Source organism: Mesoplodon densirostris, chromosome 10 (genome assembly GCF_025265405.1).
Source record: "Mesoplodon densirostris isolate mMesDen1 chromosome 10, mMesDen1 primary haplotype, whole genome shotgun sequence".
NCBI classification, from domain to species: Eukaryota; Metazoa; Chordata; class Mammalia; order Artiodactyla; family Ziphiidae; genus Mesoplodon; species Mesoplodon densirostris.
The window spans coordinates 73,536,207-73,561,357 of NC_082670.1; the positions used below are offsets into that span (position 1 = coordinate 73,536,207).

Here is a 25,151-nt window from a genome sequence, read left to right on the forward strand (position 1 = left end):
TTGTCCTTAAATTCCTTAGTGCACATCAGCTAAAACAAGGACAGTCTTCTGTATAACCACAGTAACATGATCACATCTGAGAAAATTAACAATAATATCCAGGGCAGGAAGGAGGATCTAAGCCTGAACCCATGCCAGGTCTTGGAGCAAATGGGCACCTGGCGGAGGCGGGGGCGGGGGGGAGGGTTCATCCACTGCCCACCCGGCGGAGGGCTGAGGTGGAGTTGCAGCCCGGCTGTGTATGTATGTGTGTGTGTTTAAGCTGAGCCTCCGGGGGAACAGAAACGACCCTTTCCGGTAAATTTCCCCAATTTTTCTTCCCACGTTGTTTACATAGCTTTGTGTTTTTTTTTTAAACAGGATTCAATCAGAGTTGTCGCACTTTGAAAACAGCATTTGGCTGCTTTGTCTCTTTCTCTAGAAAAGTCTGGGAGGGGAGATGGATAATGGAGCCTGGATTTGAAAGCCTAGACGGCTGACACTTTCCCGCTGGCCCCCAACCCGCCGCTCGGAGGTGGCCCAGCCCTGGGTGGGGGAAGCCGCGTGAGTCGGAGCGGGAGGAACCAAGCCAGGAGTGTGTAGGGAGGCTAGTGCAGACCTGCGGAGGTTCACTGGCGGAAGCTCCCGCCAGCCTTGCCGGATGGTCCCGCCCCTTAGCAACGGGCCCAGCGTCCCTCCGTAGAAACGGGCAACAGGACCCCACAACGTGTGCGGTGGAGCCGGTAGGTCGGTGGGCCCAAGGGATGGCGGGGCAAGCGCCTGCAGGGGGACCTCGATAAGTCTCAGAGGGCAAATGCACAGAAAGGAGGACGCCCTCCCGGCCCAGGGTCCACATCCCTGTCCACGAGCCCCCATGCCGTTTCTCTGCCTTGGCCAGTGGGAAAGGAGTGGGGTGCACTTTTAAACAACCTTGCAGATAAGTCCCATACTGACCACACCCCATGCTGAGAATGTAGCCCTCTCCCTGTCCTTTCCCATGCAGGGAAAAAGCCAGAATTCTGGTCCTCATCAGCCTCAGTGCCTCTCCTGAGCCCGACCACGTCCAATCTTCTTAGTCCTCAGGGTCCCCATGTGTAAATTGGCAGAGTACTGCTGCATCTGTCTCACAGGGCTTACAGAGATCAACTTCCTTCCTTTACTTACCCCATTCGTTCATTCTCACAATCATTCACTACTTCCTAGGCACCTACCATGTGCCAAGCCCATGCCAGTCCCGTGCTAGGTGTCGAGGTTCCAGAGATCAGTGTTACTTGAAAATTGCTGCATTTGAGCACGAACAGAATATGTGAAACAGATAAGGGCGCAGGATCCTTGTTGAATCAGGGGTGGGTGGCTCAGAAGCCCTCCTGCTTAGGCACTCACCTTGCAGAACCTCAGGGCTTCTTGGCACACAGTTTGAGAACCACTGTTGTGGTGCTAAGGACAGCGATCTTTGGGTCAGCCAGAGGTGGACACCTCAGTTTCTATTCTGGTTCTGCCACTTCTTGGCTGTGTATCTTTTCCAAGTTTCTTGACGTCTCTGGACCTGTTTCCTTGTTTGTGGATGGGTGATTCTAGTAGTACCTGTAGTGAGGATCAAATACAAGGGTGTCCATCCAGCCCAGTGCCTGGTGGGTGGTCAGGTCACATGGGGTTGAATGTCAGTGAATCCAATCTGAAGCTTCCTCTGATGCAAACCAAAATGGCTACCAGGTGATCTAACTGGGTCATGGTGTATGATCTTCTTTATGTATTCTTGGATTCAGTTTGCTAATATTTTGTTGAGAATTTTTGCATCTATCTTCATCAGAAATTGCCTGTAATTTTCTTTTTTTGGCAGTGTCTTTGGTTTTGGTATCAGGGTGATGGTGCCTTCATAGAATGTCTTTTGGGAGTGTTCCCTCCTCTTCTGGAAGAGTTTGAGAAGAATCAGTATAAGTTCTTTGTATGTTTGGTGGAATTCGCCTGTGAAGCCATCTGGTCCTGGACTTTTGTTTGTAGGAAGTGTTTTTGTTTTTTGTTTTTAGTTACAGATTCTATTTCACTTCTAGTGATCAGTCTGTTCGAATTATCTATTTCTTTTCAATTCAGTTTTGGTGGTCTGTATGTTTCTAGAAAATTGTCCATTTCTTCTAGGTTGTCAAATTTGTTGGCATATAGTTATTCATAGTATTCTCATGGTTTTTTGTATTTCTGCGGTATCAGTTGATATTTCTCCTTTTTCATTTCTTATTTTGTTTATTTGGTTTCTCTCTTTTTTCTTCTTGGTAAGCCTGGCCAGAGGTTTGTCCCTTTTGTTTACCCTTTCAAAGAACTAGCTCTTGGTTTTATTGATTTCTTCCTATATTTTTAAAATCTCTGTTTTATTTATTTTCTCCCTATCTTTAATATTTCTTTCCTTCTGCTGACTTGAGGTTTTGTTTGTTCGTCTTTTACTAGTTCTTTTAGGTGGTAGATTAGGCTGTTTATTTGAGATTTTTCTTGTTTTTTGAGGAAGGCCTGTATCTCTATGAACTTCCCTCTAAGAACTGCTTTTGCTGCACCCCATAGATTTTGTATGGTTGTGTTTTCATTGTCGTTTGTCTCAAGGTATTTTTTAATTTCCTTTTTGATTTCCTCATTGACTCATTGTCTTTTTTAGTAGCATGTTGTTTAGTCTTCATGTAATCATTTTTTCTCATTTCTTTTCCTGTGGTTGATTTCTAGTTTCATGCTCTTGTGCTCAAAGAAGATGCTTGAAATACTTTCTATACTCTTAAATTTGTTGAGATTAGTTTTGTGCCCTAGTATGTGGTCAGTCCTAGAGAATGTTCCATGTGCACTTGAAAAGAATGTGTAGTCTGTTTTTTTTTTTTATGTAATGTCCTGAAAATATCAAGTCTAACTGTTCTATTGTATCATTTAGGATCTCTGTTGCCTTTTTTAAAAAAAAATTATTATTTATTTTTTATATTTTTTGCTGCGTTGGGTCTTCGTTGCTGTGCACGGGCTTTCTCTAGTTGCAGTGAGCAGGGGCTACTCTTTGTTGCGGTGCATGGGCTCCTCATTGCAGTGGCTTCTCGTTGCAGAGCATGGGCTCTAGCTGCATGGGCTTCAGTAGTTGCAGCGTGCAGGCTCAGTAGTTGTGGCATGCAGGCCTTAGAGTACGTGGACTTCAGTAGTTGTGGCACGTGGACTCAGTAGTTGCGGTGCACAGGCTTCAGTAGTTGTGTCACATGGGCTCAGTAGTTGTGTCTTGCAGGCTCTAGAGCGCAGGCTCAGTAGTTGTGGCTCATGGGCTTAGTTGCTCCATGGCAGGTGGGATCTTCCCAGACCAGGGATCGAACCCACGTCCCCTGCACTGGAAGGTGGATTCTTAACTGTTGCAACACCAGGGAAGTCCCTTCAAATACATTTTCAATCCCCTTTCTCTTTCTTCTCCTTCTGGAATCCCTATTATGCGTAACTTGGCACACGTTATATTATCTTATATATGTTTTTAATTTGGCTTTGTGTCTACTGTTTTTTTGAGACTTTTTTTTTTTTAGTTATCTATTTTATACATATTGGTATATATATGTCAATCCCAATCTCCCAATTCATCCCATTCATTTCCATTATTCTATCTTCCAGATCACTTATTCTTTCTTCTGCATTATTTATTCTGCTATTCATTGCCTTTAGCTCAGCTTTTGTCTTGGCAAATGAATTCTCTAATTTTTCTTGGCTCCTCCTTATAGTTTCTAGTTTTCTAGTCCCTTTTTTACAGTAATCTGCATTTCTGTTGATAGCCTTTCTTAATTCCTTCAGTATTTTCATAACCTCCTTTTTAAACTCAGTGTCTATAAGACTGAAGAGGTCTGTTTCATTGTTTATTCCTTCAGGGGAATTCTCTTGGTCTTTTAACTGGTGGTGGTTCCTCTGCTTCTTCATTTTGCTTGTATTTCTCTTACTCTGTGTGTTTAGGAGAAACAATTATCTACTATAGTCTTGGAGGGCTATTTATATGTGGGAGCGTCCCTGATAGCTTGTGTGGGTTTAATATTTTTTGGCATGAGGGCTGTTTTTGGTTTGGATGCTTGCCGTCTCTTTCCTCAGGGTGTGCTGGTCGTTATCCCCTTGATAGGGGGTATGCAGATGCACAGCCCCCGTGCACACTCCTAAGAGGGTGGGGACAGATATTGGCTCCCAGTGGCGGGACCCTCATTGGTGGTGGCCGCGGCAGGCCATGTGCGCCCTGGAAGGAGGACCCTCCAGCTACCCCTGGAGCTTGTGTAGGCGGTGCCCTGCCGCCACATAGTGAGCCTGGGAGAAAGAAGCTCCTATGGCGGGCCCACCCCGTCTCCTCACGGGGACGGCCCCCAGCCTTGCCTCTCTGTCGGTCCCTCGGTTATGGCGACCACACCCTGGCCCCCTCAGACTTTCCTGACACAGCCAATCCCAGTCCTCTCCCTGGTCTGACCTCCAAAGCCCAAGCCTCAGCACCCAGCCCCGGCCCCCGCCCGCCTCAGTGGTTGAGCATCTCAGGCTGGGGAGTGCCAGGTGATGGCCCTGACCATCTATGCAGATCTCTCTCCGCTTTGTCCTCCAAAAACCCGTTGCTTGCTGCATTCTCCCTCAAAGCTCCCGCTCTGTCCAGGCTGATCTCCTCACCATTGAGGGGACTTCCCAGTGTGTGGAAACCTTTCCTTTTTCACAGCTCCTTCCCAGGGGTGCAGGTCCTGTCCTGTTTCCTTTCTCTCATTTTTTCTTTTTTCTTTTGTCCTTCCCAGTTACGTGGAGATTTTCTTGCTCTTTTGGAAGTCTGAGGTCTTCTGCCAGCATTCAGTAGATATTCTGTGAGGAACATTCCACATGTAGATGTATTTTTGATGCATTTGTGGGAGGTGAGCTCTGCATCCTACTGCTCTGGCATCTTGATCTGATCTCCCTGACTGCCTTTTTTATTTTTGCACCAGCATTACACACAAACCTCTTCTTCCTCATACCCTTATCTAGTTTCTTATAGTGCTCCCCTGACCAAGGGTTGCCCCTGGTGGTGCATTTTGAGGTGACCCAAAGCAGCAGTGGCTTGGCAAGGGCTTGCTTGCCGCACAATAAAAACTCTGCAAACCCTCATCCTCGGGATATGCATGCAATCCAGTGGTGCATCTGTTGTTCCCTGTGGGGAGAAAAGAGGGTGTCAGTTTCATTAGCTGGGTTGATCCTGAGAGCCAGGGTGTGGATGAATAGCTTTCTGTTGCTGGCAGAAGTATCTGTGGGCCAACAGAGGGTCAGGATACCTCTCAGGAGTTGATTTAGTCCTCTGGCTCCTGGGGTGAGGTAAGGGAGATGGGCATGGGTAGGGAGATGGACATGGGGGATGCAGGGCATGGCCCAGTGCCCCACACTGGGAAGAGTCAGGACAGTCCGGCAGGACTGGGTGGGGTGGGGCTGGGGTTGGGGGAATGGGGGTAAGGGTCACTGAGGCTGCAACTGGATGAAAGTTATTTTGGAGAAAACAAAACAGGGCTCTTCATTGAGTGAGTGAACTCTGGGCACCCCTCTTTATCTCCCCTTGTGAGAAGCCAGGCCTTGCTCTATAACACAGGGGAGAAGGGTGGGAAAGTACAGAAGGATGTGTGGGGTTGGGGGCATCTATAGAGTGTTCAGCCTCTGACTCTGGGGTCTCATTTGTCACACAGCTTCTAGGGAGGGCCCTGCTGTCTCCTGGCAGGACCTTCCTGGCACTCTGTGTCTGTTCAGATTAGAAGGGTACTCCCTCCCTCCGTTATCCATGCCTGGGGGCTGGGGCTTGTTGTGGGGTGGCAGACTAGGCATCCCTGTATCCTGGTGGCCCTGGGGGATGAGCAGAGGTTGGCAAGGGCCCAGTGACACCAGTATCTTCTCCTAGGAGCTCTGTCTGGGACATAACCCTGAGAAGCAGCATGGAGCAGCAGCCTAACAGAGGCCACAGTCCAGGAAGGACCCCTCAGGGCCCAGAGTGCAGCAGTATTCCTGTGGGCCAAGAGTGTAGTCTGAGAGACCTGGAACATAACCTGGGGAGCATTCTTCAGGGACCAGATTCTGGGTCGGAGAAGCTTCCTCCAAGCCCTGACCCCAAGACCCCACCTTTGCCCCTGACTGCAGCCCCACCCATGCCCTCAGACTTGGGGCAGCCCCTGAAGTTGCCCCTGACGGGCACTGATAAGAAGTACCCGCTGATGAAGCAGCGTGGGTTCTACTCTGACATCCTCAGCCCTGGAAGCTTGGATAAACTTGGGGTGAGTGTGGCAGCCATACCCTACCAAGCCTGAGCCTTCCTTGAGGGTTCTTTTTGCCCTTTCTTCCTTTTATCTATCCATCCATCCACCGATCTGTCTAGCAATTTTCCACCCACTCACCCATCTGCCCATCCTTCTGACCATCCATCTCTGTCCATTCATTCAACAATTCATTACTGAACACTTGCTATGTGACAGGCCCTGGACTAAGCCCCAGTGACAATACACCAGGATTGTCATCCATATGCCTATTGTCATGGGGCAATGGCTTTGGTGGGGAAATACTCCCTCCCCCCGGCCCCAGCTCTGGTGGGGGAGGGGGTCCTGGGACAAGGTGGTGTACTGCTGAGATTTACAAGATAGGTATGAATTTTCTGGGTAAGATAGGGGCTGGGGGGAGTGTTCCAGGCAGGGGCAACAGAAGATACAGAGCCTTGAGATCCATGACAGAGGCCATGGCCCACATGGAGGAGGAGAGTAGAAACAAGAGGAGAGAGATGGAGGGCAGGGGAAGACGGAGAAGGGATATAACTAGGGGAGAGTTCAAAGAGCCCTGTGTGTCCTGGACGGTGGTTTTAGGCAGGGGAGGGACCAATAGAGATAGGGCGAGGACCCATTGATACCCACTGTGCCAGAGGTCCCAGAGTGTCCTTGGCAGTGGAGGAATACACAGAGACACCTGCAGGCCTTACAGTACCTCTGTCTTGTGGCTCAGCCCCTGGACACACACCAGGAGTGTTCTCAGAGTGAGGAGGGGGACTGTGCACGACCACAATGGGGTTGGGCCAGGGGTGTCCCAGGTGGCCACAGCTTGTCACCTACTGTGGCCTCTGAATGAGGAATTGTGCAAATTCCTCTTCACTGATTCTTCCTCATCCCTGTCCCTGTGCCCCTGGGATGCTCCCTGGTGGGCTTGGGGGAGACACCTGGCCTTGGGGGCCCTACCAGATCCTGCCTGTCCTTGGGATGTTTATGCTCCCTCAGGGCTATGGGGTTTGGTTTCAGGAAGTGTGTCGTGGCCCCTGCACGAACCAGGACCTCCTGCGGCAGGCCAACCTTGACAAGTTCACCCCAAGAGGTCAGTGCCCAGGGGGCTGGGTGGGTGGGTGGGTGCCTTTAGAAGCAGGGCCTCTGGCCTTAGGGAGATTGTCTCCTCTTGGCTGAGGGTTTCAATCCTCTCAACTGTGAAATGGGGATAATAAGAAACAAGGTGCTTTGCAGGGGCCCAGCTCATGGTGAGTGCTCGGTGAAGCACAGCTGCTTAATTGTGACTCTTGGCAGAGCTGTGTGTGACAAGGGCACCGTGGTGTGATGGGGCTGCTGAGGGCCAGGTCCCCAGTTCCCTCTGCCTGGCTGGGGACAGTAGGACATTGACATGTGTGTTTTCTGGAACGTGGAACGTGGGCTTGGAGGAGGTCAGGACTGTGTCTGAGTTGTTACCTGGCTCGGGCTGCAGCACCTAGAACAGGGCTTGGAGCAGGAAGGTGCCCAGTATTTCATTGCCAAAGAGGGGAAGGAGGACGCTCCTTGATGAGTCTTGTAAGGTGTGGGGCAGGTCTGCATGGCGCGGACCAGTCCCCAGTGGCAGAGGGGAGGAGAGGGTGGCTCCAAGAGAGGCAGCGAGCTGGGTGGGGCCCTGAGAGGCAGTGAGGATTTGGTGGGGGGGTGCCCTTCTGGCTGGCCAGTGGACAGGACGCCCTTTCGATCAGCATGGTCCCAGCAGTCTGTCTTTCCACTCTACCCCCAGGAGAGGCCTGGCTCTGTGCTGGCACTGTCCAGATTTGTCTTCTTGAGACCCACAGTCCTCCTGGGGGCCTGTGAATCCCCAAAAGTGGCACAGGAAACATCACATGTACACGCCTCTGTGCAGTGACCTGAGGACCCAGCCTATTGTGGTCAGCAGTTTCACAAGTATCTGTGGCCCAGAAAATGGTTACAAACCACAGATCAAGGGCTGCGGGGGAGCTGGGAATGGGGCTCCTGCCATCCATGGCAGGGGTTGGGGCAGGGCTGGTCAGCAGCTCTGAGGCCCCACCCAAGTGAGGAAGAGCAGCCCGGTAGGGTCACATGGTGGCGGCAGTCAGGGCTTTTGTCAGAAGGCTACGTGAAGGCCTGGGAAGCCTGCCTAGGGCTCCTGGACCAGCAGGGGCAGGGGCCGGGCTTTGCTGTCCTCACCCTGGCTCCTTCTTGGCTCCTGAGATGCAGGGCCAGGCCCAGGAATTCATGATCCTGGGTGTGGAATGTGTTATGGACCCATAGGCTCAAGAGCAGGTGATTAGGGATCTGAAAACTACCCCCGGGCCGGGCCGTTTTGGTAGCGGGGGGTTCCCCGAGCACCTGACAGCTCTGGTAAGAGAGCCGACTTAGCTGCAGGTGGATGGCCTCTGCTCAGCCTCTGGAAGCTTCTGTAGAGCCCCAGTGGGTACCCCAAGGTAGACCCTCCTCTTGTGTGACTACATCTTGACCCCAGAGACGTGAGGCCCAAGGAGGGGGTGACTAGGGCCTCCCAGGGGAGTTGTTCGGAGCCATCACTGAGCTGTCCAGAGCCCACCCAGGCCCTGGGAAAGGTGGCTCATCCCCGAAGCATTTTCCTGCGCCCCCGTCCCCACCGCTATGGTCTTGGCTTGTCTGAGACTTTCCTTCCCATTTAACATCCTGAGTCCCGGGAAACTGGAATGTCACCCTATCAGTGGGTCTCTCTTCACCAGCTCCCTTGCCCTCAGACCTGGAATGGAAGCCTGTCTAAGGAGGGGTGGCCATTTTGTGACTTGAGGGTCGCCTGGGGTGAGGTGGCGGTGCCACCCACTCCTACAATATCCAGGATGTCTTGAGTCTGGAAACAGTCCCAGTGAGTGAATGGCATTCAGACCCCAAGATGCTTGGGAGGGCCTCTGGGGTAGGGATGGCAGGAACCCATCCCAGACATGCAGGGAGCTACCACTTCGCCTTCCTATCCAGCTGTAATCCTCACTGGTGGTTTGATTCAGCATCTGGCTTGAGCAAAAGCCGCTGGCACCAGGGCTGTGGGCAGAAAGGAGGGGAATGGTTGAGCATGCTGGCTCTGGGCAGAGCGAGCAGGACCAAAACAGACCTTCTGGAGGCCCTTGTCCTCCAGGCTCGTGATCCCTTGGGAGCCTGGTGCGCATCTGGCTTCTCACTGCCACAGGCCAGCTCTGAGCTTCCCATGCCCCAAAGCTGCATGCCTGGTACCTGCCTAGCACTGTGTTTTGGGGGTGTTGGGCTCCAGCCTGAGCCCCTGCAGCTCCTGCCCCTGCCCATAGTCAGAACATTTGAGGTTCCTGAGGACTTCGAAGAGCGCCTGGAGCATCAGCACATCGGGTGTACCACCAAGCTGCTCATCCAGACTGACTTCCCGCTGCAGGCCTACGAGCCCAAGGTGCAGGTGCCCTACCTGGTGCTGCCGGGCCAGTGCCCCCGCAAGATTGAGATTGAGAGGTAGGTATGGTTGCGTGAGCAGTGGGAGGGCCTGCCCTCTGGGAGGTGGCATCCACCCACCTCAAGGGGTGAGGGACAGTAGTCAACTAGGTGATCATCCTCATGGCAGAGGTTACTAAGATGGGTCTGTGTGCAAGTGTTCAAATCTTCTAGCCCTTTGGTTTCTTAATAGGAATGAGTTGCTTTCCTTGCTGTGGAATCAGGGAGGGTGGCATTTAAGTCAACGTGGTGGAACTGACAGGCAGGATGCAAGGGCAGTTGGGGCCCAGGACACCAGCCCCAGCCACCATTCCACTTCCTGATGAGTCCCAGAAGGGCAGAGGGCCCTGGAGGGGTCACTGGGCCACACCCCTACTGCCTCGACTCCCTGGGCCCTTGCTGACCCCCATGGAGACACCTCACATGCGCCGAGCTGTCATGAGATTTCCTTGTCTCCCTCGGCCAGGAGGAAGCGGCTGTACCTGAGCCTGGACATTGAGCAGCTGCTGGCCAGCGAGGGCATTGACTCCGACAAGCTCATGCCCAGGCACCCAGACCCTCACCACCCCCAGACTATTGAGCAGGGTCATGACCCGCTCTTCCCCATCTATCTCCCACTGAAGGTGAGTCCAGCTTCCACAGAGGGCCGATGGTCAGGAGATGGGGGTGCAGGACTCCAGCGGAGGGATCAGACTCAGAAGGGGATCCCATGGCAATCACAAGCACTCACTTGTCAAACAGGACAACTGCATAGTCAGAGTGCTACCCCCACTCCTGGGGGTTCAGGCATCCTAGGCTGGGGCAGGAGGGACCCCAGGACCCCTGGGACGCTGACTCCTTGCTTCTTCCCTGGGAGCCTGGGAACCCTGTGTACATGAGCTCTGTCCCCATCCCACCCACGGGCACCAAGAAGCAGCCCAATTGGACTGTGGAGTAGTGTTCAGGCCTCCCTGACTACTGCGTCTGGTGTCACTGGGATGGGGAGACCTGTGGTGGAGGAAGGCACCATTGTAGCCCCTTTGGGTACCAATGGGGAAACTGAGTCCAGAGGAGGAAGAGGGAGCATAGCCTGCTCTGGTTTTCACCCACTTCCCTGCCCTTCCTCTCCATGGTCCTGAGTATCTCTTGCCTGGTGGTCCCTATGGGGAGACAGAGTTGCATATCACCCTACTAAAGATGGCCTTCTGACAACCTGATCTTCCATTGTTTCTGAGTCTGGGTGGGTGCTCAGGAAAATCCAAGGGCCACCGCTTCCCTTGGACCTGAGCTGTGTGATCCTGGCCAGTGGTGGGGGAGAGCCCATATCCTGTTCTGAATCCCCAGATACCCCTCTGCCTGAACCTCAGTGTGGCTTGATTGGACAGGGTTTCATAGAGTCAGACTCCACAGATCCCTGTGAGCAGCAGAGGAGGCACTCAGGCCCCTGGGTCCCAGTCTTCAGCTTCTGCATCTGGGGAGGAACCTACTCAGGCACCCCTACCCTCTGGCATGCCCAGCCCACTTGGGTCCACCAAGGACGAGCCGCCTGCTCCCAGCATCTGCTGTTTTCTTCCAGGTATTTGACAATGAGGAGTTTGACTGCCGGACTCCCAGTGAGTGGATCAACATGGGCTTGGAGCCAGGGTCTCAGAGCAGGAAACCTGTTCCCGGAAAAGCCCTCCTGCCCACCGATGACTTCCTGGGGCACGGTGAGCAGGGCCAGCAAGGGCAGGGGGACAGGATCTTGTCTGTACCATCCTGTCCTGGCAGCCCAGCCATAGACTCCTAGACTGCCCTGGGGCCTCAACCATGGGAGGTGGGGGCCCCACATTTTGAGGCCTCCCAGCTGGGATACAGGCCAGCGGGCTGGCCGCATAGAAGGAAATGTAGGGACCAGGGATGACATGGGTGGGTGGGCTGGGGAAGGGACAGCTGGATGGTGTCTAATGTTAAAAAAAAAAGTCTTTGATTTATTGGCAATGAAAAATATGCAAGATTATTAGACATGTTCAAATGTGTATAAGGGGCACAATTCAAGCCTTTCCATCCCGTGCCCCAGGAACCGCATTGCTCCACCTATAACTGTGGCCTCTTGGCTTTCACCCCTGCATGGACAACACACACACTGTCACACTCACACTCACACACTTGCTTTCAAACACACGTATTCATAAGCCCACTGTCACACTCACCCACCATCCCTCACACACACACACAGTTGCACTCATATACAAATTTTCAGCACACAAACACATATGCCTACTGTCACCCATTCACAACCGCTATCACACCCACACACACATCCCCACACTGATGTTGCACAGATTTGCCAAATCTTGCCCTTGTCTGCCCTGGGGGCCGTGGAAGCTCTCTCCAGTTTGCTGCTGTCTGCCAGGCTGACCTTCCACGGTCACCACCCTGGCCTGCCACCATGGCTGGCATGACTACTCTCTATGTAGGCATCCTAGGAAGGTCTGGGTTATGAGATTGGAGGTGGCTGTCCCCATGTGCAGGGCGAAGGCCTCTCTGCTCCCTGCCCAGTGTGTGGATATGCAGCTGTGGAGTGGTGAGTGGGCCCAGTGGGCCAGCGCCCAGGTGGGAGATAGGATTGTGAGAGCCATGCTGGTTTTCAGACTGCTCAGCCTCCAGGGGGCCCACAGCGAGTCCGTTGTGCAAGCTGTAAGTTTATGTTTCAGTTTAAAAACATGTAAATGCTAGAATCAATTTCTTTGTACTAGATAAGAAACCCAGAATGTTCCCTTTACTTTGGACTTAATTACAAAAATAATTTAACTCAATGGTTCCCAGATCTCCAATTCCTGGTGATAAAACCAGAAGGTTTGGGGCTGTATTAACCTTAAATGTACCAGGTAGTGGCTTCCCTGAAGTGCTTCTGCTTGCACTGCTTCATATGGGCCCTGGCCCTGGGTGGCAGCACTAATGGTGGAGCGTTTCTGCCAGACCTCTGCTTTCTGCTGGGGGCTTCTTGTGACATCTTTTCCTTTAAGCTGAGTCAAGACAAGGTCAGCATTTTCAAAAAGGAAACTAATTAGGAAGAGGAGGGAAAAGCAAAACAGAGCCAAAGCTGGTGAGGTATATCCCACAGCAGCCTCCTTTACTTATCTACCTGACATCAGTCAGTGGGAGCATTTCTTTGGAATTCCAGCCCGGAGAAGATGCATGCACAGTATGACTTTAGGCTCTGTGAGACACACAAACAAGGTAACAAATCAGAAAGTGCCTGGGGCAAAGGTGCTATTTTAGGCAGAGATGCTTCTACAAGGAGAAGCCACTTGAGCAGGGAACAAGCCAGCATCGAGGTGACCTGGATGAAGACTGTTCCAGGCAGAGGGCACAGCCAATGCTAAGGCCCTGAGGCAGGAGCAAGCTCCAAAGTTATAGGAATAGCCAGACATCCAGTGTGGCTGGAGAGGAATGAGTGAGGGAGGCAGTGGCAAGAGGTGAGCTGGAGTAGTCAAAGGCTTTCAGCCCAGGGAGAGGGTGGGAGGCCCATCCTGGCCAAACAGCCCCTGAGGCCCACTTTGAGGCCATTGCAGGGAAGCAGTCTTCTACCCTGCCCTGCCCTGATGGGGGGAGCCCTGGGGGCTCATCTGCCACATGCAGCCTAAGGGCTTCCCTCGGCCTTGAAGGGGTCCAGTTCAGACGTGATAAGCTCTACACCTAGATCCTCAACAGGGCTAGGCAAACAAGGACTAAGCAAACAAGCCCCTGTTTGCTTGGGGCTTTCCTGCCTCCTGTCCCAGCCCTGCTGGCCTGTGTCTCTCTCTGCCCCGATGGAGTCATGCAGAGCATCAGGGCAGAGAGACCTGCCTGGTTCCCCAGAGGCAAACTCAGCTGGAAGGAAGTAGGCTCCCCACTCTGCTGCCAGAGGGTGGGGGTCAGCATGGTGGGAGAGAGGCCAGACTAGTGACCACTGAGACCTTTCCTAGCACCCACTGCCCACATGCAGGGGCCTTTTCCCACCCCATGGCAGAGAGCACTAGTGGGATCCCCTCCTGTTTCAGAGGACCCCAAGAGTCAGAAGCTGACGTACAAATGGTGCGATGTTGGCGTCCTGGACTATGACAAGGAGAAGAAGCTGTACCTAGTGCACAAGACGAATGAGGATGGTTTGGTGCGAGATGAGATGGGGAAGCCCATCCTGAATGGAGGGGTAACGGCTGAAGGTACGAGGTCTCTGCCCCTGCCTCAGGCAGACCCCCAGCTCAGGCCCGGCCTGGCCTGTGACTGAGGCCAACCCTTGCCCAGGGTATAGCCAGCTCGGATCTGAATGCCCCCTTGCTCTGTTGTCCTGGGGCTGTCTGTCCCCCAACCAGTGAGAACCAGAGGACACATCACTCAGAGACCGCAGGAAGGGCAATTGGCCATTATTTGATATGCCAGCTCTCAGCAGCTGGCAGTGCTTCTTTCAGTGTCATCTTGAGAAGGAGCCTGAGGCCCAGCAACTAGTGATGTCTGCCCTGGGTGTGGCATCAGGAATGGGCACTTGAATAGCCACCCCTGTATAACTCCTTGTCTGTACACAGCTTTTTACAGTTTACAAAGCACTTTCACATCCATCCATGACAACCTGTGACGTGGGCAGTTCAGGGAGTGTTGTCATACCCATTTCACAGATGTGATGGGGTCACTTGCTCAGAGACACCATGCATCAGTGGCAGAGCCAGGCTGGAATCCAGTGCTCCTGCCCAGAGGGCCCCACTGCATGTTCCTTTCTCCCTCCACCCGACCCCAGGAAGGCCACCCCTCCTGATCTGCCAGTATTGGGTGCCAAGGATCCAGCTTCTCTTCTGTGCTGAGGACCCACGTGTGTTCACACAACGTGTGGTCCAGGCCAACGCCCTGCGCAAGAACACGGAGGCGCAGCTGCTATACAACCTGTATGTGGACTGTATGCCTTCTGAGGGCCAGCGGCTCATCAATGAGCAGAGCCTGAGCAAGATCAAGCAGTGGGCCATGAGCACACCTCGGATGCACAAAGGGCCCTTGTGAGTAGCCCCCCGGACCCTTTCCCACACCAGAGCAGCACCTCCTCCAGGGAGCTGTCCAGTGGGGAAGTAGTGCTGCCCAGTGGGGGAGGGGGGATGCTCCCTCCATGCTCATCTGTTTGGGGCTGTCTTGCTCACTGCAAAATGGATTTCTTGGGCCCCAAACAATTTCTTGTTCATTTCCAGATCTCTCATTATCAGTATGGACTCATGGATTCTTAATTTTATTCCAAGGGTTATAAACTGTTACTACCATTTTTAATTTTGATGCTCAAATTGTCCCAGCTTTGGCCAGTGGGAGCCTCTTCAGGCTTCCTGTGTCCGTTTGATATGTTCTTATTGTTCATTGAGTATGCTTTTACTTTCTGGCACAGCAAGAAGTTCCAGCCTCATCTTACTTTCCCAGACCCAGCCCTGAAATTAGCTGTTTCCCCAAGGATCCCTGGTTCCTCTTGGTGGGGAATGGTATTTAGAAGCTGAGATTTTTTTTTTTTTTTTTTTTTTTTTTTGTGGTAAGCGGGCCTCTCACTGTTGTGGCCTCTCCTATTGCGGGCACAGGCTCCGGACGCGCAGGCTCAACGGCCATGGCTCACGGGCCCAGCCGCTCCGCGGCATGTGGGATCTTCCCGGACCGGGGCACGAACCCGCGTCCCCTCCATCGACAGGCGGGCTCTCAACCACTGCGCCACCAGGGAAGCCCCCTAGAAGCTAAGATTTTGACATTAAGATGTGCTTATTGCTACTGGGAAATCAGTACTTTGAGGTCCTTAGAGCAGACAGATCTAAGATATATATATTATTTATTTATTTTATATCATATCATATATTCTTTAAACTTCTTTTAAAATTTATTTTTGACTGCGTTGGGTCTTTGCTGCTGTGCGCAGGCTTTCTCTAGTTGTGGCTAGCGGGGGCTACTCTTCATTGCGGAGCACAGGCTCTAGGCACACAGGCTTCAGTAGTTGCGGCACATGGACTTAGTTGTCGTGGCTTGCGGGCCATAGAGAGCAGGCTCAGTAGTTGTGGCGCACAGGCTTAGTTGCTCTGCTGTATGTGGGATTTTCCTGGACCAGGGCTTGAATGCCTGTCCCCGGCATTGGCAGGCGGATTCTTAACCACTGCACCACCAGGGAAGCCCCTCATACCATATATTCTTATATTACATTATGTTACATATAATCTCCATGCACATGTCTTTATCTATCTATTATATATCTATCTGTTAAAAAACATGAGTTCATACTGATACCTTCATATTGACTTCAAACCACAGGGCTCATTCTCACTTGTACATATTTCTTACTTCTTTTTCTAAAAGAAAATTGGCTTTTATTCCTCATAGTATATTTGCTTATTTGCTCAGTCCTGGAATACACAGAAAGGAGTTTCAATTGCTAATCCATACCTTTGGAGGAAAAACTCTACTAAGTAATCTTTGATATTTGTTTAGTTTTCTTTTTCTCTTTAAAAAGAGAGTGGGAAAAATAAATAAATAAAAATAAAAAGAGAGTCGGGGGGCTTCCCTGGTGGCGCAGTGGTTGAGAGTCTGCCTGCCGATGCAGGGGACATGGGTTCGTGTCCCGGTCCGAGAAGATCCCACATGCTGCGGAGCGGCTAGGCCCGTGAGCCATGGCCACTGAGCCTGCGTGTCCGGAGCCCGTGCTCTGCAATGGGAGAGACCACAACAGTGAGAGGCCCGCTTACCGCAAAAAAAAAAAAAAAAAAAAAAAAAAGAGAGGGTGTATATAGTCCAAATACTATGTTCAAAAGTAACTTGGTTTAGTTCTTCTCACCCCGCTCAGTGGGATATATTCATTTGATGAACTATAGCTTGGTCCGTTTGTTTTATGAATACAAATAAATATATGTGTATATATATATATATAGAAAATACATGTAAAATATACATATAATATGTGTATTATATTGTAATATATACATATATATTGTTATATATTACATTATATATAATATGTATGTATAAAATTTAGAGAGAATATATATACATATGTAAATATTTCTTTATGTATATAATATATACACACATATATAAAACTTACTCACTAATATATGTTACTCAAAAAGTTATACTCAGAGATTTGTCCCTCTTCACTCTCATTCATTCTATCCTATCCACATCTCCCATCTTTTCCACTCTGTTCCCACTCATAGGTAACCAATATAACTAGTTTCTGGTTTATTTTTTCTGTATTTCTTTTTGCACAAATGATATTTTCATGTATATTTTCTTATCTCCCTTCGTACATGCAGAGTAGTACACTATAGATATTCTTTTTATTTTGCCTTTTTCATTTACAATACATCCTGGGAATCAATCCTTATCACAGTTCATTGAGTCTTCCTTCATTCTTTTTTATAGCTGCATAGTAATCTGTTGTGTGGATGTACCATGTATCATGGTTTATTCAACCATTCTCTAATACATAGGCATTTAGGAAATTTCCAGTATTTTGCAATTACAAACAATGCTACAATGAATAACCCTGTGCACTTGTAATATTCATATTGATGGAGGTATAGCTTTATATAGTGTACGTTCTGAGAAGTGGAATTGCAAGGTCAAAAGATAAGTACTCACTGTACTTTTGTTAGGTATCACCACATTTTCCTCCATAAGGATTTTGCATGCCCATCAACAATGTGTGAGAGTGCCTGTTTCCCCACCCCCTTGCCAAGAGTGCGTTGTTATACAATTTAATTTTTTGCCAGTCTGGGAGGTAAGTCTGTAAGTATTATAAGTGAGGCTGAATGTCTTTTCAATCTTTTCATACAATTAAGGACAATTTTTATATCTTTTTGTGACCTGTCCATATTTTTTGCCCATGTTTTTCTCTTAGGTTTTTGAGGTATTTTCCCTCTAATGTTATGAGTTCTTTATATATTAAGGATATTGGTTCTTTTAAAAATTAATTAATTAATTAATTAATTAATTTTTGGCTGCGTTGGGTCTTCGTTACTGCCTGTGGGCTTTCTCTAGTTGTGGCGAGTGGGGTCTACTCTTCGTTGCAGTATGTGGGCTTCTCACTGCGGTGGCTTCTCTTGTTGTGGGGCACGGGCTCTAGGTGCATGAGCTTCAGTAGTTGTGGCACGTGGGATCAGTAGTTGTGGCTCATGGGCCCTAGAGCACAGGCTCAGTAGTTGTGGCGCACAGGCTCAGTTGCTCTGCGGCATGTGGGATCTTCCCAGACCAGAGATTGAACCACGTTCCTTGCATTGGCAGGTAGATTCTTAACCACTGCACCACCAGGGAAGTCCCAAGGATATTGGTTCATTATCTGTGATGTATGTTGTAAATATTTTCTACTGGTTTGTCAGTTGTATATTGACTTTGCTTATAGTAATCTTTGCAATATAACTTTAAAATATGTAAACAGTTTTATTAATCATTTCTTCTATTGCATCTGGATTTTGAGTCATAGTTAGAAAGTCCTTCCCTATATTGAGGTTTTCTTCTAGAACTTGTATGGTTTCATGTTTTTGCCTTTTATATCCTTGATTCATCCTTATGTATGGTGTGTGGTATGGATCCAATTTTATCTTTTTCCACATGGCTAACTAACATTTATTAAATGGTTTATTATTACCCATCAGCATTTATTGAAACCTCCGCCTATGACACAGTGATTTGAGAGGCCACCTTTATCGTACACTAATTTCTATGTGTACTTGGGTCTATTTCCAGAGTTTCTGTTCTATTCCATTGTTCTGTTTGTCCATTTATGCACTCATACTACAGTTTTTTTTCTATAATTTTTTAATAGATTTATTTATTTTTATTCATTTATTTTTGGCTGCGTTGGGTCTTCGTTGCCGCGCGTGGGCTTTCTCTAGTTGCAGTGAGTGGGGGCTACTCTGTTGCGGTGCACGTGCTTCTCATTGCAGTGGCTTCTCTTGTGGAGCACGGGCTCTAGGCACACGGGCTTCAGTAGTTGTGGTGCACTGGCTTAGTTGCTCTGTAGCATGTGAGATCTTCCCAGACCAGGGATTGAACCCATGTTGCCTGCATTGGCAGACAGATTCTTAACCACTGCGCCGCCAGGGAAGTCCTTGTACTACAGTTTTTATTTATTTGTTTGTTTGTTTGTTTATTTATTTTTGGCTGCACACGGGCTTTCTCTAGTTGCGGTGAGCGGGGGCTACTCTTCATTACGGTGTGAGGGCTTCTCATTGCGGTGGCTTCTCTTATTGTGGAGCACAGGCTCTAGGCACGCAGGCTTCAGTACTGTAGTATGTGGGCTCAGTAGTTGTGGTGCGTGGGCTCTAGAGCGCAGGCTCAATAGTTGTGGTGCATGGGCTTAGTTGCTCCGCGGTATGTGGGATCTTCCTGGACCAGGGCTTGAACTCGTGTCCCCTGCATTGGCAGGCGGATTCTTAACCACTGCACCACCAGGGAAGTCCCACTACAGTTTTAATTATAGATATTTTACAGTATGTTTTAATGTCTTGTAGGGCCATTATGTATATGGTAAAATATACATAATATAAAATTCACCATTTTAACTATTTCTAAGTGTACAGCTCAGTGGCATTAAGTACATACATGTTGTCCAATCTTCACTACCATCTATCCACAGAATGTTCATCATCCCAAAGTGAAACTTTGTACCGATTAAACTATAAGACCCCATTCCCCTCTCCCCCAGCTCCTGGCAACCACCATTCTATTGTACTTTCTGAATTTGACTACCCTAAGTACCTCATATGAGTAGAATCATATATACTTATCCTTTTGCGAATCCTTCCTTCACTTAGCATAATGTCTTTCAGTATCATCCATGCTGTAGCATGTGTCAGAATTCCCTTCCTTTTTAAGGCTGAATAATATTCCATTGTATATATATACCACATTTTGTTTATCCATTCATCCGTTGATAGACACTTGATTGCTCCCATCTTTTGGCTATTATGAATAATGCTGCTGTGAACATGGGTATACAAAGATAACTTCATGTCCCTGCTTTCTGTTCTTTTGGGGATAAACCCAGAAGTAGAATTACTAGATCATATGGTAATTCTATTTGTTGTTGTTTAGTTTTTGTTTCATAATCATAAACTTAACTCTGTAATCCAGCTAGACTTAGAAGGGGATAAGGAAAACTTGGAACCCAAAAAACTGCAGTGAGAGCACAAAGATTATAGGCTATTATGAGCAAATGAGAGAAGGAATGGTCTGGTAGTTAAGATACAATGCAAGTCAAATTTATTAGTTATCCACAGTCAGAAATGGTGAGCTTCTTGCTTGTCTTGCCGAACCTGGACCCAAAGCACTCCATGGTTTTCACAATATTCATGCCCTCTTTCACCTTGCCAAAGACCACGTGCTTGCCACCCAACCACCCAGTCTTGGTAGTGTAGATGAAAAACTGGGAACCATTTATGTGGGTCCAGAATTTGCTATGTACAAGATGTGAAGACCCATATGCTTCAGAGTGATGCTTATTATCAAATTTCTCCTTGTAGATAACTTGCTGCCAGTGCCATTATGGCACGTGAAGTCATCACCCTGGTACATAAACCCTGGAATAGTTCTGTGAAAGTAGGGACCTTTATAACCAAATCCTTTCTCCTCAGTGCTCAGAACACTCAAGTTTTCTGCTGTCTATGGAACTTTGTCAGCAAACAGCTCAAATGAGACATGGCCCAAGGCCACATCAACAGCGAATGTCAAAGAATACTGTGGGGTTGACCATCGTGGGGTAGTGCAGGGTGGCTTTGGGTGGCATCAGTGGTGTCGGCAAAGCCCTATTTTTAATTTTTTGAGAAACCACCAACATGTTTTCCATAGCAACTGCACCATTTTACATTCCTAGCAGCAGGGCACAAGGGTTCAAATTTCTCCATATCCTCACTGACACTTTCTATTTTCTGTTTTTTTTTTCCTTAGAGTAACCATCCTAAAGGATGTGAAGTGGTATCTCCTTGTGACTTTTATTTGCATTTTCCTAATGATTAGTGATGTTAAGCACTTCTTTTCATGTGCTTATTGGCTATTTGTATATTCTTCTTTGGAGAAATGTGTATTCAAATTCTTTTGTCTATATTCAAATCTAGTTTTATTTATTTAGGTTAGTTAGTTAGTTAGTTAATTAGTTAGTTATGGCTGTGTCGGGTCTTAGTTTTGGCACGTGGGATCTTTCGTTGCAGCACATGGGCTTCTCTTTAGTTGTGGCACACAGCCTCTCTAGTTGTGGTGCATGGGCTTAGTTGCCCTGTGGCATGTGGGATCTTAGTTCCCTGACCAGGGATCTAACCTGTGTCCCCTGCTTTGGAAGGTGGATTCTTAAGCACTGGACCACCAGGGAAGTCCCCAGTTGTTTTCTTGTTGTCGCGTTTTAGTTCTTTATATACTCTGGATACTAATCCCTTATCAAATATGTGATTTGAAGATTTTTTCTCCCATTCCATGGGTTGCCTTTTTATTCTGTTGATAGTGTCCTTTGTGTAACTAGGACACAAAGGTTTTCATTTTGGTGAAGTCCAATTTGTCTATTTTTCCTTATTGCTTGTGACTTTGTGTCATGTATAAGAAATCATTACCAAATCCAATGTCGTGAAGCTTTCTTCCATGTGTTCGTTTAAGAATTTTACAGTGTTAGATTTTATGTTCAGATCTTTGATCCATTTTGAGTTAAATTTTGCATATGGTCTTAGGTAAGGGTCCAAGTTCATTCTTTTGCATGTGAATATGCAGTTTTCCCAGGACAATGTGTTGAAAAGGCTGTCTTTTTCCCCATTGAATGATGTTGGCACCCTTGTTGAAAATCATTTGACTATATATATATGAGGGTTTATTTCTGGGCTGTCTTTTCTATTCCATTGGTCTCTCAGTCTGTCTTTATTCTAGTACCACATATTTTGATTACTGTAGGTTTGTAATTAGTTTTGAAATTGAAAAGTGTGAGTCTTCCCACTTTGTTCTTTTTCAAGTTTGTTTTGGCTATTTGGGGGTCCCTTGAGATTCCATATGAATTTTAGGATGAATTTTTCTCTTTCTGCAAAAAAATTTGTTGGGATTTTGATAGGGACTTTGCACGCTTATTTCCTCATGTGAGCTTTAGTATCAACTTGTCTAGCTGTATTTTTAAAACGCTTGGTATTTTTATTGTGATAGCATTATATTTTTAAATTACCTTAGGTATAGCTGACATCTTTGGGATCCTGAATTGTACTATCCAAGAACAAGGAATGTTTGTCCATTTGTTCAGGTCTACTTCTGTGTCTTTCAGTAGTGCTTTAAAGATTTTTTCATATAGGTTTTGTATATTTCTAAGTATTTTATCTTCTTTGTTGCTATTATAAATGGGCTTTCTCTACTCTTACGTCTATTGATTGATTTCTTTATGCCAATTTACATCCTGTTACCTTCCTGAAATCATTTAATGTTTGAGTTTATCATTGATTCTCTGGGACTTTCTAAGTGCACACTATCTGTAAATAGAGATAGTTTTACTTATTATTTTCCAGTTCTTATTCCTCTAATTACTTTCTCTTGTCTAATTGCATTTTCTAATACCTCCAGTACAATATTGAATAGTAGTGGAGACAGTAGGCATCATTATCTTGTTCCTAATATTAATGGAAATACCTCTAGTGTTTCTCCCTTAAGAAAAATGCTAGCTTTAGGGTTTTGTTTATTTAATAATGTAGCTGTTGATTTCTATTTTCTTAAATTTTTTTTTTGTCACAGGCTATTTAAGTACCCATGGAGATAGTCATATGTTTGTCTCCTTAGATCTATTCACATGGTGAATTATATTAATTGATTTCCTAATACTGAGACAACCTTGCAATCCTTTAATAAATCCCACTTAGCCATGGTGTATCATTTTTTTTTTAACATTTTTATTGGAGTATAATTGCTTTACATTGGTGTGTTAGTTTCTGTTTTATAACAAAGTGAATCAATTAGGGGCTTCCCTGGTGGCGCAGTGGTTGAGAGTCTGCCTGCCGATGGCAGGGGGCACGGGTTTGTGCCCCGGTCCGGGAGGATCCCACATGCCGCGGAGCAGCTGGGCCTGTGAGCCATGGCCGCTGAGCCTGCGCGTCCGGAGCCTGTGCTCCGCAACGGGAGAGGCCACAACAGTGAGAGGCCCGCGTACCGCAAAAAAAAAAAAAAGAATCAGTTATACATATACATATGTTCCCATATCTCTTCCCTCTTGCGTCTCCCTCCCTCCCACCCTCCCTATCCCATCCCTCTTGTGTATCATTTTTAATGTGGTATTAGATTTTGTCCATTAATATGCTATTTAGAACTTTATCATTGATATGTGACATTGGCTTGCAATTTTTTTTTGTACTTCTTTATACAGATTTGAAGCAAAGTTATACTTGCTTCATATAAAGAATTGTGACATTTTCCATCTTTTTCAGTACTCTGGAACAATTTATGTTGCATTGGGGCTGTGTGGTCATTCTTTTGTAAAACCTTTTGGACATGGGGCTTTTCTAGTTTTTCTATAACTTTATTTTTCTACAGATATTTGATCTATTTAAGCTTTCTTTTTTCTAATGGAGTCAATTTTGGTATACTTTGTTTCTCTAGAAAATTATCCATGTTACCTAGTTTTAAAAATATATTTGCATAGACAACTCTTGTTGTCTTGCTTTGTATGTTGCTTTTGAGACATCTGATGTCAAAGTCCCCTTCTCTTGTAAGTTGTTTGGTTTTTTTTTTTTCTTGGAGACCTTGAGATTTTTTTTCTTTTCATCTTTAAAGCCTAATCATTTTACTAGGGTATGTCCTAGAGTTGATCATTCTGATATTTTTTTCGCAAGTACACAATGGGCCTTTTAAATGTATAAATTCAGATATTCTTTTATTTCTGGAAAATATTCTTGAATTGTAGTTTTAAATATTAGTTCTGTTCCATTGTTTTGTTTCTCTTCATCAGAGACTCCATACTATCTATCTATCCATTTATCTATCTGTTGTGTTGCTTCTTTGTCTGTTTCTAATTCAACTACTTTCTGATCCTTTTCTGTTCTTTCTTTTTTTTTTTTTTTTCTTTTTGCGGTATGTGGGCCTCTCACTGTTGTTGCCTCTCCCGTTGCGGAGCACAGGCTCCGGATGCGCAGGCCCAGCGGCCATGGCTCACGGGCCCAGCCGCTCCGCGGCATATGGGATCCTCCCAGACCGGGGCACGAACCCGTATCCCCTGCATCGGCAGGCGGACTCTTAACCACTGCGCCACCAGGGAGGCCCTGTTCTTTCTTTTTCTCATTTTCATTCTCTTGGTTTTATTCGTGACTTTCTTAAATGTATTTTATTACCTTTTTAATTTGACTGTATTATTCCATGGCCAACTTGTAATTTAGCTTTCCTTCATAAGATAATTTAGTTTCTTCCATTTTTCCCCTGAGTCCAATTAAATATCGTTTCTTTTCTTCCTGTTATTTGCCTATTTCTATGCTTTATTTTTCATATGCCCAAATACTTCTTCGAAGAGATTTACTTTAGTTTGAAGTGTTGTGTTAGTTTTCTTCTGCTTTGTCTTTTTTTTGCGGGGTGTGTGAGAATTTTCATCAATTAAGGTGTTTTCTTTCTTTTTCTTATAGTAGCTTTATATAAATGTAGTCTTTCACCTACTCATTTCATTGATTTGTAAAGATTTACAAGATTTCTAGTCCCAGGGCGCCCTCCTCTGTTAGTATAGCAAACTGTTGTTTTTTTTTTTTTTTTTTTTTTAATAAATGGCCATGTAGGGGGGCAGGTGTTGGGGGGAAGGGTCATGTGTCCTCCAAATTTTTTGTTCTCTCTTGCAGGACTCTAATTTTCACTTTTGTTTCTTTCTCCCTCACCCTCCAATCTCCAAAGGATTCCTCTTCTTTCCTTTTACCTTCCCCCCTCATAAGTCACGCCTTTCAGAGAATCCTACCTTGAACACATGCAGCTAAATCCCTTCCTTTTAGTAAGTGCACCTGTGATTTACCAGGACTCTTGTTTTTGCAGTTAGGAGAGACTTTCTCTTTCTGGAAGGATTTTAGGTCCATATGGGGGCTACCATACACCACTCTTCTGCACAGTTTTTCCCAGACTGCCCTTGTTCTCCATGAAGGCTTGCAGCTGGAGTGTGAGAGTGCACTGGGAGTTGATGTTTATTTTTCTACTTGAAGATAATGTGAGTTTGGACATTCTCTTTATTCTAGTTATGCTAAAGGTGTACGTTTTGGGTAGTGCTATTTGTTTTCCTTGCTTTTCTTTTCCTCTTCTCTTTTTTTAAAAAGTGTGCTGGGAGAGTTGAATTGATGTGGCCATCATTACCATGGTTGTCCAGAATTCCATTTCTTGAGTTTTACATCATTTAGAGTATCTTTGACTATAAATTACAAAGATGCTTGGCTCAGATTGGCTTAGAAAACAGGGAAATTCATTTCTTTACATGTAACAAGAAATCTGACGCAGGACATCCCAGGCTTGGACCTCAGGGCTCTGTCTGGTGTCTGCTGGCTTTGTTCTCAGTGAAGATGGCAGCAGCAGTTTCAG

The 25,151-nt window shown here is 47.2% G+C and overlaps 1 protein-coding gene and 1 pseudogene across 1 annotated transcript in view; one reads left to right on the plus strand and one right to left on the minus strand.

Annotated features, from left to right (window-relative positions):
• The first annotated feature begins 5,885 nt into the window (after positions 1–5,885).
• The window catches only part of DNAH1 (dynein axonemal heavy chain 1), a 73,175-nt gene continuing 53,909 nt past the window's right edge, over positions 5,886–25,151 (plus strand). Inside the window, exons 1-7 of the mRNA XM_060109047.1 lie at positions 5,886–6,221; positions 7,227–7,299; positions 9,503–9,677; positions 10,123–10,279; positions 11,212–11,344; positions 13,661–13,822; positions 14,392–14,644. Of these exons, the coding sequence (XP_059965030.1) occupies positions 5,886–6,221; positions 7,227–7,299; positions 9,503–9,677; positions 10,123–10,279; positions 11,212–11,344; positions 13,661–13,822; positions 14,392–14,644 (1,289 nt within the window). The remainder of the gene's footprint in view (positions 6,222–7,226; positions 7,300–9,502; positions 9,678–10,122; positions 10,280–11,211; positions 11,345–13,660; positions 13,823–14,391; positions 14,645–25,151) is intronic.
• On the minus strand, positions 19,873–20,355 carry LOC132497186 (peptidyl-prolyl cis-trans isomerase A-like; annotated as a pseudogene).